At 42.1% G+C, this 12,682-nt stretch overlaps 1 protein-coding gene across 2 annotated transcripts in view; it reads left to right on the top strand.

The window, feature by feature from the left end:
- The window catches only part of med25 (mediator complex subunit 25), an 83,881-nt gene that overhangs the window by 58,346 nt on the left and 12,853 nt on the right, over window positions 1–12,682 (top strand). For both annotated transcript variants that reach the window (XM_063062545.1, XM_063062546.1), the window contains 3 exons: window positions 465–572; window positions 1,370–1,558; window positions 5,514–5,621. In XM_063062545.1, coding sequence (XP_062918615.1) covers window positions 465–572; window positions 1,370–1,558; window positions 5,514–5,621 — 405 coding nt within the window. The remainder of the gene's footprint in view (window positions 1–464; window positions 573–1,369; window positions 1,559–5,513; window positions 5,622–12,682) is intronic.

The following is a 12,682-nucleotide window of genomic DNA, read 5'->3' as shown; positions in this document are numbered from 1 at the left end:
TATGCAGTATAAATTGGCTTCGAGATTGCACACATTGTGGGCTACATGACCTCGCCAGTGCTGTACTTGTTCTGTGACGGTCTGTGGTTATATCTACTGAGGCAGATGTACTTTAGAGCTAATTAGTTAAAATTTTACCCATCCACGGGAGTTGAATTTGAGTCTCCAGTTATTCAGTACGGCAGTCCTGCAATTCAAGCATTACACCATTGTACCCAGGAGAAAGGGCGGGTTCTCCATCAAGCCAGCTCCTGACAAACTGCAACATCGTGACCAGATACCATCAATTCTGTAGTTTCCTTCTGTCAAAGGCTCATTCTTTGCTTACAAAGGCACTCATACGTACACAGACTTGCGAAGAAACCGCTGTGGTTTTATTGGGGATAATGTTTAGAGGGATCAGCGGCAAACATTTAGTCCCTATTGATCTTGTTGTTTTGCTGTTCTTGTCCATCAATGTGCAGACAACTCTTGGCCATTTGTTCCGGAATTCTCGGATGGTCCAGTTCCAGTTCACAAACAAGGATTTGGAATCGTTAAAGGGCCTTTATCGAATTATGGCCAATGGCTTTGTAAGTGCATATGACTTTCTCTGTAGTGCTGGAGTGACCCTAATAGAAATGACTCCATTGGTAAACCTCAGGTTAAGGGCAAGTGCTCCCAGTGAACACAGTAGTATTAATAATAAAAAGTATTCTGGAGATGTACAAGTTCCCATAAAGTGCATATCTGACACATACAGTACTCTGCAAAAGTCTTGGGCACATGTTAAAAAAAACTCAGTAAAGCAAAGATGCTTTCAAAAATAATGAAATGAAAGGTTTCTAAATATCTAAAAACTTACTCTAAAGAGCAGTAAACAGCAAAAAAAAACTAAATCAAGTCAATATTCGGTGTCGCCGTCCTTTGCCTTTAAAAATGCACCAACTTTCTTATAAAACTGCACATCAGTGTACCTGAGAGAATTGGCTGGTACAATACTGTACACATAGCCTTGCTTAGTGGTTTCCATGTCTAATTCTTTGAAGATCAACAGAAAATAATCCTTCGGTTTCTGGCGATCTAAAGTGAAAACTGGAAATGCTGAAAACAGCAGGTCAGGCCTTGAAGAGAACCGGCTACAGTACTGTCCAAAAGAAAGGGAGGCTGGCTTCTGTGATATACTGAACTGTATCCACAACTCTGCAGTTTCTTATGCCTCATGCAGAGCAATTGCCATACTAATCTGTGATGCATCTGATTAGTGTACTTTCTATGGTTCGTCTTTAAAAAATGCCTTATGAATAATTTCAATTTAATAAATTAGCCGAATGCATTCTCCTCTAGATTTCTGTCATGTGTTAATACTGCATCTTTGTGCTTCTTTCAGGCAGGCTGCGTCCATTTCCCACACAGTGCTCCGTGCGAGGTCAGAGTCTTGATGCTGCTGTACTCCTCCAAGAAGAAAATCTTCATGGGTCTGATTCCAAATGATCAGAGTGGCTTTGTGAATGGAATCCGACTGGTCATAACCAACCACAAGAAAGCCCAGCAGCAGAAAATCGAACAGCAGAGAAATGTAAGCCCTTTTATTAGGCATCACTGGTTAACAAAATGGCTTTCTCTCAGTGTAACTTGCATTTGGGTGAGGGAGGAGATGACGCAGTCATTTCAAGTCAGTTTGCCCATTGCCATGTATCCAATTGGGTGTATCGTATCTCAGATGTTACCATGTTAGAGGAGACAATTTTACTCACAAAATTTGACAAATCAAATGGCTGCCTACCATGCCTTCACCCCTCTTCCCGTGGTCTGTGTGATTCTTTTTCTTTCCCCCCATTTAAGTACTCAGCCATTTGTTTTTGAGCACCGCAATTGAGCACGTCTGCACTACTACGTAACCCCAGCAGCATACTTCCAGACCCAAAGTGCCTTTGTATAAAAGGAGGGCAAAAAGAAATCTTCATGCCACTCTTTCCTCCCTTTATTAGATCAGATTGATTTATTAATCACATGAAATCCTCTCCTATCAGGTTCCATCTTTTCTAGTCCTTTGTCATTTCCACCTATCACCTCCTAGCTTTGTCCATCATTCCCACTCTCCCCCTCCCCGTCTGTTTATCACCCCTTCCCTTTCACCTGGATCCACCTATCAACCACCAGCTCTTGCTCCACTCCCTCCCCTTACCCTTTTCATGTCGGCTACTCCCTTTTCCTCTAGTCCCGACAAAAGGTCGCAATCCAAAACATTGACCATCCATTTCCCTCTATAGATGCTGCCTGACCTGTTTAGTTCCTTGGCTTATTATATATTCCTGGCAATTTTGCCAGTTTCCTTAATCCAATGGTTCTTGGCCATCTCACCAGTGAAAACAGAGCCTCACTATCCTGCCCAGCCCAGACTCCCGAGTTTTTCAGTGCTGGGGTCAGATCTCCTCTCAACTTCCATACCATGGAGGGAACATCCCTGGCTTTGCTGAAAGTTTGATGTCCCCATTTTTTGTATCATCAACTGGGAAATTCTCTCAATCTCAATTAAGTATCTAGGTCACTCATGAACAATATCCAAGTGATTTAATCATGATTTCAAGTCAAGTTTATTGTCATTTAACTAAATAGATGTATATAAGGTATATAACCAGATAATGTAGTGGGCACGTGGCCAGGTAGTCTGGACTAGCGACCTGAAGGTCATGAGTTCGAGCCCCAGCCGAGGCAACGTGTGTTGTGTCCTTCGGCAAGGCACTTAATCACACAGTGCTCTGCGACGACACTGGTGCCAAGCTGCATGGGTCCTAATGCCCTTCCCTTGGACAACATTGGTGTCGTGGAGAGGGGAGACTTGCAGCATGGGCAACTGCTGGTCTTCCATACAACCTTGCCCAGGCCTGCGCCCTGGAGAGTGAAGACTTTCCAGGCGCAGATCCATGGTCTCGCAAGACTAACGGATGCCTTTAGAATGTATATAGAAACAAAACGTTTTTCTGAACCAGGGAGTAACACACAGTAGTTCACATAACACATGACAGCTTATGAAGATAAAGATAAAATCTACAGATGAGTCTCACACAAATAACAAACTAAAGTGCATTAATATTAAATATTGTAAGATATGGAACAGATTAACCTATTAACCATTAACAGATTTAACCAGTGATCTTAGAAAATATACTTATAAGTGATGGTACCTGTAACCCAGCTTGTAACTGATACATAATATTTAACAATATGTAATAGTTGTGCCATCACTTTATTAGAGTAATAGTGCAATATAGCAGGGATACAGGCCTTTCAGCCCATCTAGTCTCTGCTGACCACATTGTCTACCCAGCTAGTCCCAATTTCCTGTGTTTCATATCCCTACAAGTCCTGACCTCCATCCTCCTATCCAAGTGCTGCTTAAATGTTACTACTGTACCTGACTCAGCCACCTCTGGCAGCTTGTTCCATATATTCTCCATCCTGTGTATGAAAAGACATGTGTACACTTGAAGCATGTTGCTCTTAATAAGAAAGAGATCAAAGATTTCAGGTACATCTATTATCAAAGTATGTATATAGAATACAACCCTGAGACTTGTCCTCCCTCAGACCATCAGGAAACAAAGAAACACCATGCAATTGGTTCAAAGAAAACATTAAACACCCAACACACAAAAAAAAGAACAAATTGCGCATACAGGAAAAGATAAATAACACAGCGAGTATTAAACATCAAACCACAGTCCTTGAAACAGACTAAGAATGTTCAATTTAGCGCTGTGTCGTTCGTTGACTGAAGTCTGTCATAATCAAAATTGGGCAAAATAGCCATCTCTAAAAAAGGAGTAACCAGATACACACAGCGTGACTGCAGAGTGCTTTAAAAGTGAGTCCAATTCACAACCTTGCCCAAGACCCAAGACTCCTGCATCTTCCTCTGGCAGCAGTGAGGGAGAGGGAGACCAGTGAAATGCAGGCAGACGGCACCGAATACCCCACTCTCTGCTCTCATAACTTTGAAACTGCAACATGGATTCATAGACTCAGAAGAGATGGAATCATTTTTTTAAATTTCCCCACTGCATTTCTTCGGTCACTGGAGTCACTGGCCAGGTTACTTTTCCCTTGTGTTCCTAATTCTCTTCCTCTCTGTGTGTTAGGACATATTGATAGTATCCTGAAACAAAAACTTCATCTTGAAAGTTTCTTCCCCCAAGCAGTTAATCTGATCAACCATTCTATTTAGCCTTCTCCCACCACCTCTATATGGGTACGTGGCCAAGTGGTTAAGGCATTGAACTAGCGACCTGAAGGTCATGAGTTTGAGCCCCAGCCGAGGCAATGTGTGTTGTGTCCTTGAGCAAGGCACTTAATCACACATTGCTCTGCACCGACACTGGTGCCAAGCTGTATGGGTCCTAATGCCCTTCCCTTGGACAATATTGGTGTTGTGGAGAGGGGAGACTTGCAGCATGGCCAACTGCCAGTCTTCCATATAACCTTGCCCAGGCCTGCGCCCTGGAGAGTGAAGACTTTCCAGGCGCAGATCCATGGTCTCACAAGACTAACGGATGCCTTTATTTACCCCCCTCTATCTATTACCCCCATCACTGGGTTACATTGTAAATACACGGTGTTTATATATTTACACTCATTTTATTCCATATCCATACTTCTAACTTTATTTTTATATAATTCTTTATAATTGTTGAATGTTGGTTTTTGTTGTTGCATGTAGCGCTCTGACTGACACTCCACAGCAAATCCCTGATACATGTAAATGTACATACAAGGCAAATAAAGTTGATCCTTGAATGCTTCATTCAGACTTTAAAGCAATGATGATGGATAACTGTATTACTGGGCGGCGTGGTAGCGTAACGGTTAACGCAGAGCTTTTACACCTCCCACTGTAAGATCGGGTTCAATTCCGCCCGTGTCGGTAAGGAGTTTGTACCTTCACCCCGTGACCATGTGGGTTTCCTCCGGGTGCTCCGGTTTCCTCCCACATCCCAAAGATGTACTGGGTAGGGTTAGTGAGTTGGTGCACAGAGGCTGGCCTGTATATGGAGCAAACTGCCTGAGGAAGTACTGGGACAACATTTAAAGACACTCAGACAAGGGACATGGATAGGAGAAGTTTAGGTGGGCCATGTCAGAGTAATGTAGGTGGGCATCTTGATTGGTCTGGATGAGTTGGGGTATTGCTGTGTTGTGTGACTGTATGGCCTAGACTCAGCTGGACGAGAACAAGAGTATATATGTGTGCGTGTGGCACTGTAGTTTAGCAGTTAGCAGCGACTGCAAGATCGAGGTTCATTCCTGCCGCCCGCTGTCTGTACGTTCTCCCTGTGAATGTGTGGGTTTCCTCTGGGTGAGGCTTAGTGTGTTTAGGAATGCTGTGTTGGCGCCAGAAACATGTGACATTCAAGGGCAGCTCAGCGCAATCCTCAGTGATTTGACTTAACACAAACAATGCATTTCACCATATGTTTCGACGTACGTGACAAATAAAGCTCATTTCCCTTTTTAATCTAACTTTTTCTTTGCAGCAACTTGGGGGGACGCAGCAGATGGGAACTGGGTCAATGCCCAATCCAGCCTTCATGCAGAAGCCGCCTGGAGCAATGCCAGTATCTCAAGCAGTGCAGCAGCAGCAGGTGACGTGTTTGAGCTGAATGTTGAAATACAGTTGACATTGAACTTATTGTGTAGCGGGTTAGAGGAGCTACATGATCTACCCCTGCACTTGGTTTTAGTTGTCAACCCTATGTCATTTCGTTTCCAGGTTGTGTATTGTCATTCATCAGTTTACGAGTGGAAAGGAGAATGAAATGATTGTTACTCTGGATCTGATGCAGTACAAAGAATGCAATAAAATGACACAGTAAATATAAATATACACTCAGTGGCCACTTTATTAGGGATCTCCTGCAGCTAATAAAGTGGTCACTTCCTGTATGTTCATGGACTTCTACTGTAGCCCTTCGAGGTTCAACTTGTGCGTTCAGAGATGCTCTTCTACACACCACTGTTGTAACGTGTGGTTATTTGAGTTACTGTCACCTTCCTGTCAGCTTGAACCAGTCTGGCCATTCTCCTCTGACCTCTCTCATTAACAAGGCATTTTCACCCACAGAACTGCTGCTCACTGGATGCTTTTTTTTTTGCTTTTTGCAGTCTCTGGAGACTGTTATGCATTAAAATCCCAAGAGCTCAGCAGTTTCTGAGATACTCAAACCACCCCATCTGGCACCAACAATCATTCCCGGTCAAAGTCATTTAGATCACATTTCTTCCCCATTCTAATGTTTGATCTGAACAACAACTGAACCTCCTGACCATGTCTGTATGCTTTTATGCACTGAGTTGCTGATAAGATCATTGTATTAATGAGCAGCTGCACCTAATAAAGCAGCCACTGAGTGTAAAACACCCCTATAAAATGTAGTGTTCAAGTCGCTGAGTGTGGATATATATATATATATATATATATAAATATAAAAAATATTTTCATGCTGCAGAATGCAACTTAGCAAATGAACGCTGTTTCTCATTGCACTCATTTCAAGGAGTGAAATTACAAAGTGGAATCTTAGCTCTCTCCACAGATGCCCCTTGCACTGCTGAGTGTTCCCATCCCTTTCTGCTTCCACTTCACATTTCCAGCATTTGTAGTTCTTGACTTTTCAGGCATAATAAAAGCGCTTGACTAATGCCTTGGCTGCCAAAGTGCAGGGTCACTGAGACTGGCCAATTAACTGGACCAGCTTACATAGGGAAAAGTCTCTTTAATGTCTGGGTGGGGTTGTGGGGGGGGGGCAGTGTGGTGCCATTTCTTTCCTGAAGCATTTCCTTCCAACTTTCACAAACATGATTAGATTTGTACCGTCTGCTGAATTTAGTTTGGAGATGGTAACAGGCCTTCTGCCCAATGAGACCAAGTCACCCACGTGACCCAATTAACCTACTAACCCATACGTCTCTGGAATGCAAGAGGAAATTGGAGCACTCGGAGGAAACCCATGTGATCACAGAGAAAACGTGCAAACTCTCTGCAGATATCAGCAGAATTGAGCCCGGTTTGCCGTCTCTATAATAAGACAATAGGAGCAGAATTAGACCGTTCGGCCCATCATTCCATCATGGTGGTTTACTTGCCCTCTCAACCCCATTCTCCTGCCTCCTCCCCATAAGCTTTAACACTCTGACTAATAAAGAACCTATCAAACTCTGCTTTAAATATACCAAATGACTTGGTCTCCACAGCAAGTTTGTGGCAATGAATTCCACTAATTCAACACCTTCTGGCTAAAGAAATCGCTCCTAATTTCTGTTCCAAAGGAATGTCCTTGTATTCTGAGGCTGTGCCATCTGGTCCTAGACTCCCCCACTATAGGAAGCATCCTCTCCATGTTCACTTTATCGAAGCCTCTCAGTATTCGCTAGGTTTCAAGGAGCTTCCCCCTCCACCCTTTGGAGTAGTGTTACACTGACCACTGTGGTATCGTGCTGCACCGGTTTGCTTTGTCGTACTTTGCCCAAGTGTGCCTGCTGCCGATTACGGTATTCACTGATCACAGAAGCTGATACAGAAGGTTCATTGCAACACACACAAAATGCTGGAGGAACTCAGCAAGTTAGGACACCGATGAAGGATCTCGGCTTGAATGTCGACTGTCATTCATTTCTATAGATACTGCCGGGCCTGCTCCAGTTTTTAGTGTGTGTTGCTCTGGATTCCTTGCATCTGCAGAATCTCTGGTGTTTATGTTAGGGTAGGTTCTAGGACTGCTGCAAGTAACACAGGAAGGTTATTAATTGCTGCAAGTGTTGCACCTAGACCTATTTGGTGTTCAATGCCCATGTTTATACACTTCGTAGGAATTTGTACAAACAATCTGAAACCTGGGGTTGACCTGCTTAATGTATAGTAGGGAAAAAGTCTCTCACTGTCATCTTGGTCTATGCCTCTTATCTCTTGAACACCTCTATCATGTCACTACTAATCCTTCTTTGCTCCAAAGAGAAAAACCCTAGCTCGCTCAACCTTTCCTCATAAGACATGCCCTCTAATCCAGGTGCACCTCTGTACCCTCTTTCCCATCCTTCCTGTACTGAGTTGACCAGAGCTGAGCATAATACTCCAAGGATGGTCTAGCCAGAGTCTTATAGAACTGCAGCATTACCTTGTGGCTCTTCAACTTAATTTCCCAGCTAAGGAAGGTAACACACCATCTGCCTTGTTTACCACTCTATCAACGTATGCAGGAACTTTGAGGGATCAATTGATATGGATCCTAAGATCCCTCCATTCCTCCACACTGCTAAGAATCCTACCATTAACCTTGTACACAAGAGTTTCTGCAGCTGCTGGAAATCCAGAGCAAAACACAAAATGCTGGGGAAACGCAGTATGCCAGGCAGCATCTATGGGAATGAATAAACAGTTGATGTTTCGGGCCAAGACCCTTCTTCAAGACGGGAAGGAAGGGGGAAGATGCCAGAGTGAAAAGGTAGGGGGAGGGGAAGGAGGACGATCTAGAAGGTGATAGGTGAAGCCAGGTGAGTGAGGAAAGATAATGGGCTGGAGAAGAAGGAATCTGATAGGAGAGGAGAGTGGACCATGAGGGAAAGGGAAGGAGGACGGGTACTGGGAGAGGTGATAAGCTGATGAGGAGAAGAGTTAAGAAGCCAGAGTGAAGAATAGAAGAAGGGAGAGGGAAAATTTACCAGAAGGGAGAAATCAGTGTGGGTTGGAGACTACCCAGACAGAATATGATATGTTGCTCCTCCACCCTGAGAGTGGCCTCATTGTGCCAAAAGAAGAGGAAATGGACTGACATGTTGGAATGGTTGACAACTGGGAAATAGTGCTTTTTGTGGATGGAGCAAAGGTTCACAACAGTGGTCCCACAACCTACATTGGGTCTCAGCGGTGGTAGAGGAGGCTACAACTAGGAACACCAGATACAGTAGATGATGCCAACATGTTTGCAGGTGAAGTGTTGCCTCATCTGGAAGGAGTGTTTGGGGCCCTGAATGAAGTTAAGAGAGGAGGTAAATGGGCAGATGTAGCATTTTGGTTGCTTGCAGGGGTAAGTGTCAGAAGGGAGATTAGTGGGGAGTGACGAATGGACAAAGGAATTACAGGAGGAACGAACCCTGTGGAGAGTTGGAAGAGAGAAAGATGTGTTTGGTGGTAGGATCCCAGTGAAGGTGGCAGAAGCTGCAGAGAATGATGTGTTGGGTAAGGGGTGAGGGCAAGAGGCATGCTATCCCTGTTAAAGTGGCTGGAATCCAGATGTCTGGGAAATGGAGAAGATGTAATTGAGGGCAGCATCAGTGGTAGAGGAAAGGAAACCCCATTACTTGGAAGAAAGGTCCTGGAAAGGGAAGTCTCATCCTGTGGCAGAGATGAAGGAACTGAGAGTGGGGAATAGCTTTTTTTCGGGTGGGAAGAGGTATAGTCAAGATAACCATGGGAATTCAGTAGGTTTATAAAAGATACCAGTAGACAGTTTGTCTCTAGAGATGGAAACGGAGAGATTGAGAAAGGTTAGAAGGTGTCAGAAATGGACCAAGTGAATTTAAGGGCAATGTAGAAGTTGGAGGCAAAATTGATGACATTGATGAGCTCAGCATGGGTGCATGAAGCAGCACCAACGCAGTCGTCATTGTAGCGCAGGAAGAGTTGGGGAGTATTTCCATGGAAAGCTCAGAACACGGACTGTTCTACATAACCAATGAAAGGGCAGGCATAGCTGGAGGCATTGTGAGTGCTCTTTGAGTCTGGAGAAAATGGGAGGAGCTGAAAGAGAATTTGTTGAGAATGAGGACCAGTTCTGCCAGATGGAGGATGGTGGTGGTGCAGAGGGACTTAGGAGTCCTTGTGCAAAACTCCCAGAAGGTTAATTCACAGGTTGAGTCTGTGGTAAAGAAAGCAAATGCAATGTTGGCATTTGTTTCAAGCAGAATAGAATATAAAAGCAAGGAGATAATGCTGAAGCTTTATAAGCCACTAGTCAGGCTGCTCTTGGAGTATTATCAACAGTTTTGGGCCCCACATCTCGGAAAGGATGTGTTATTATTGGAGAGAGTCCAGAGGAGGTTCGCAAGATTGATTCTGGGAAATAAGAGAGGACCGCCCCTGTCTGCAAATGGAGTAGCAGTAATTTTGTGCTGCTCTTAGTTTTCTTTCTCTCCCCCTAGTTTAATCTTTGAATTTAAAATTTTTATTTGCTGATTCTTGAGGGGGAACAATACATCTATGTCTACGAGAAGTGGGAAGAATTTACCTGAACCCAGTGATAGAGGTAATGGGGGAAGGAAAGGTGCAAAAGGAAAGATCTGATGAAATGCCATCGTGGGCTGAAGATATCGCTCGTCACTGAATTCAATTAAGGATCAGATGGAATCAATTAAAGACCAACTGGAAAAGAATAGTAATGAAATGAAGTCATTTCTGGGAAAACTTAAAAGACCTGGAAACTGAAGTTATTATGCATGAAGAGAAATTGAAGATAACTAAGCAAAAGTGGTCTGAAGCTATACTCGTTTGGAAAGATATCAAAATAAGATTATAGACCTGGAAACTAGGTCTCGCCAAAAGAATATACGAATTGTTGGGGTGCAAGAAGGAGCTGAAGATGGAGATTTAACTGCTTACTTTGGTAAGCTTTTCCACTCTTTATTTCCTACCATTTTATCAAAGCCGCCTGCTATAGAAATGGCACACAGGGCGTTTACTTCGAAACTGAAGGATTCTAGTAAACCAAGATCTGTTCTGGTTTGCTTTCATCACTTTAAAATTAAAGATCAAATAATGCGACAGGCAAGAAAACAGAGAGTTTTCAGATTTATGGAGTCTGAGCTCCATTTTTACAAAGATTACTCGAGAGAGATAATGGAACAAAGATCAAAATTTGCCCCGGCAATGAAACAGGCATATGATTTAAAAAAAAAACTATTTCCCTCTCTGAGTTATCCGACAAGAATTAATGTTTTTTCTGCTAATTCTCCTCGTACTTTTTTTGATCCAAAAGCTGCACTGGACTTTGTTCAGGCTATACCCGCCGCTACTGAATGAACTATCTGAAAGTTTGTTTGGCTATCTGTATATTATTCACATTTTGGAAAGAAGATTTATGGCTCAAGTATGACTGTCTAAATGATCATCTGAACATTCGACTGAGAAAAGAAGATAAGGGGATTTGTTCCTTTAATTTAATATTTGGTTTGATTTTTTGTTTTTTTTAATCAGCTAATTGATAGTTTTTTTCTACTAATAGGGCTTTATATATATATATATATATATTTGGGACGGTTTAATTACTTATGATATTAATTAGTATTTTTGAAAATTCAGCTGGGTCAAATATACTATTAATTTTTTTCTGTTTTATTATAACATTTTATAATTGAATTTAAAGTTTTTTTAGGGAGTTAATGTTAAACTTAAAGATGACGCTGGTTTTTCTCTAAGAGATAACGTTATTTTGGTTCTTTCTTGTTTACTAGATGATGGAATGTAAGTGCTTTTCTTGGCTGAGACTTTAAAGTGACCTTGTAAAAAAGACAATACTCTTTTTACTAACTGGGGGGAGGGAAAGAAAATACAGACGGTGTGGTCAGTGGCTTTGAACTCTATCACAGATTGCTTGCCTTTCTCTTGGGTTTTCGGGAAGGGGGTGGGATTAGAGTTAGGTGCTTTTTCTCATTGGGTGGTTCCGGAGTATGCGTATTTTCTATCTGGTTGTATTCTTCATCGCCACCATTTTTGATCATCCCATATTGGTATGTGCTCTGCGCATGTATAAAGTAGAATAAAATTATAATATGGTATTTAATTGGATTAATATAATAAGTTGGAATGTACGTGATTGGAATCATCCTATTGAACAAAAAAAGACTTTTAAAATTATTAACTGATTCCAACCTGATATAATTTTTGCTCAAGGGACACCAATCAGGGCGGGAGATCAAATAGATTTTTTGGATGGTGGAATCGTTTGCAGTTCCACCCCACTCTACTTCTCAGAGTAAAACAAAAGGCGTGTCCATTTTTATTAAATCTAATATGCTTATTCAAGAGGATATTGCATCAGATTCTAATGATAGAGTTTTAATTGTTAAAGGAACAATTTGTAACAGAAAAGTTGTTTTGGTTAATTTGTATGGTCCTAACTTAGATGATCCTTCTTTTTTTAAAAACGTATTTGCTTTACTGCCTGATTTAAATGAATATATGCTGATAATGGACAAGGATATTAACTGCTGCTTAAATCCTGTGTTTGATAAGAGCTCAACTAATCAGCGACTTCCAAATCGTTCCACGTCATTTATTAATTCCTTTTTAATTGATTTTGGGTTGATTGATTTGTGGAGGTATCTCTATCCCGATAACAGAGAATATTCTTTCTTTTCACATGTTTATAAAAATGTTCGAGGATCGATCCCCGCTTCTTGCCTAATGTTAAAAATTGTGAATATGACGCTATTGCTATATCTGATCGTGTGCCTTTGAGTTTGTGTTTTGAATTTGATGATGTCATTCTTGCCCGCCCACCATGGCGCATGTCTCAGACATTATTGCGGATCTCTGACTTTGTCAGCTTCGTTGAAACCCAGATAAAAGAATTTTTTCTTTTTAATGATATAGGGGGTATGTCTAAATTAATTATATGGGATACATTTAAAGCATTTTTACGTGGTCAGATTA

The sequence above is a fragment of the Mobula hypostoma genome, chromosome 11, assembly GCF_963921235.1.
Source record: "Mobula hypostoma chromosome 11, sMobHyp1.1, whole genome shotgun sequence".
NCBI classification, from domain to species: Eukaryota; Metazoa; Chordata; class Chondrichthyes; order Myliobatiformes; family Myliobatidae; genus Mobula; species Mobula hypostoma.
The sequence above is the reverse complement of the archived record's forward strand: the minus strand, read 5'-3'. Positions and strand labels throughout refer to the sequence as shown.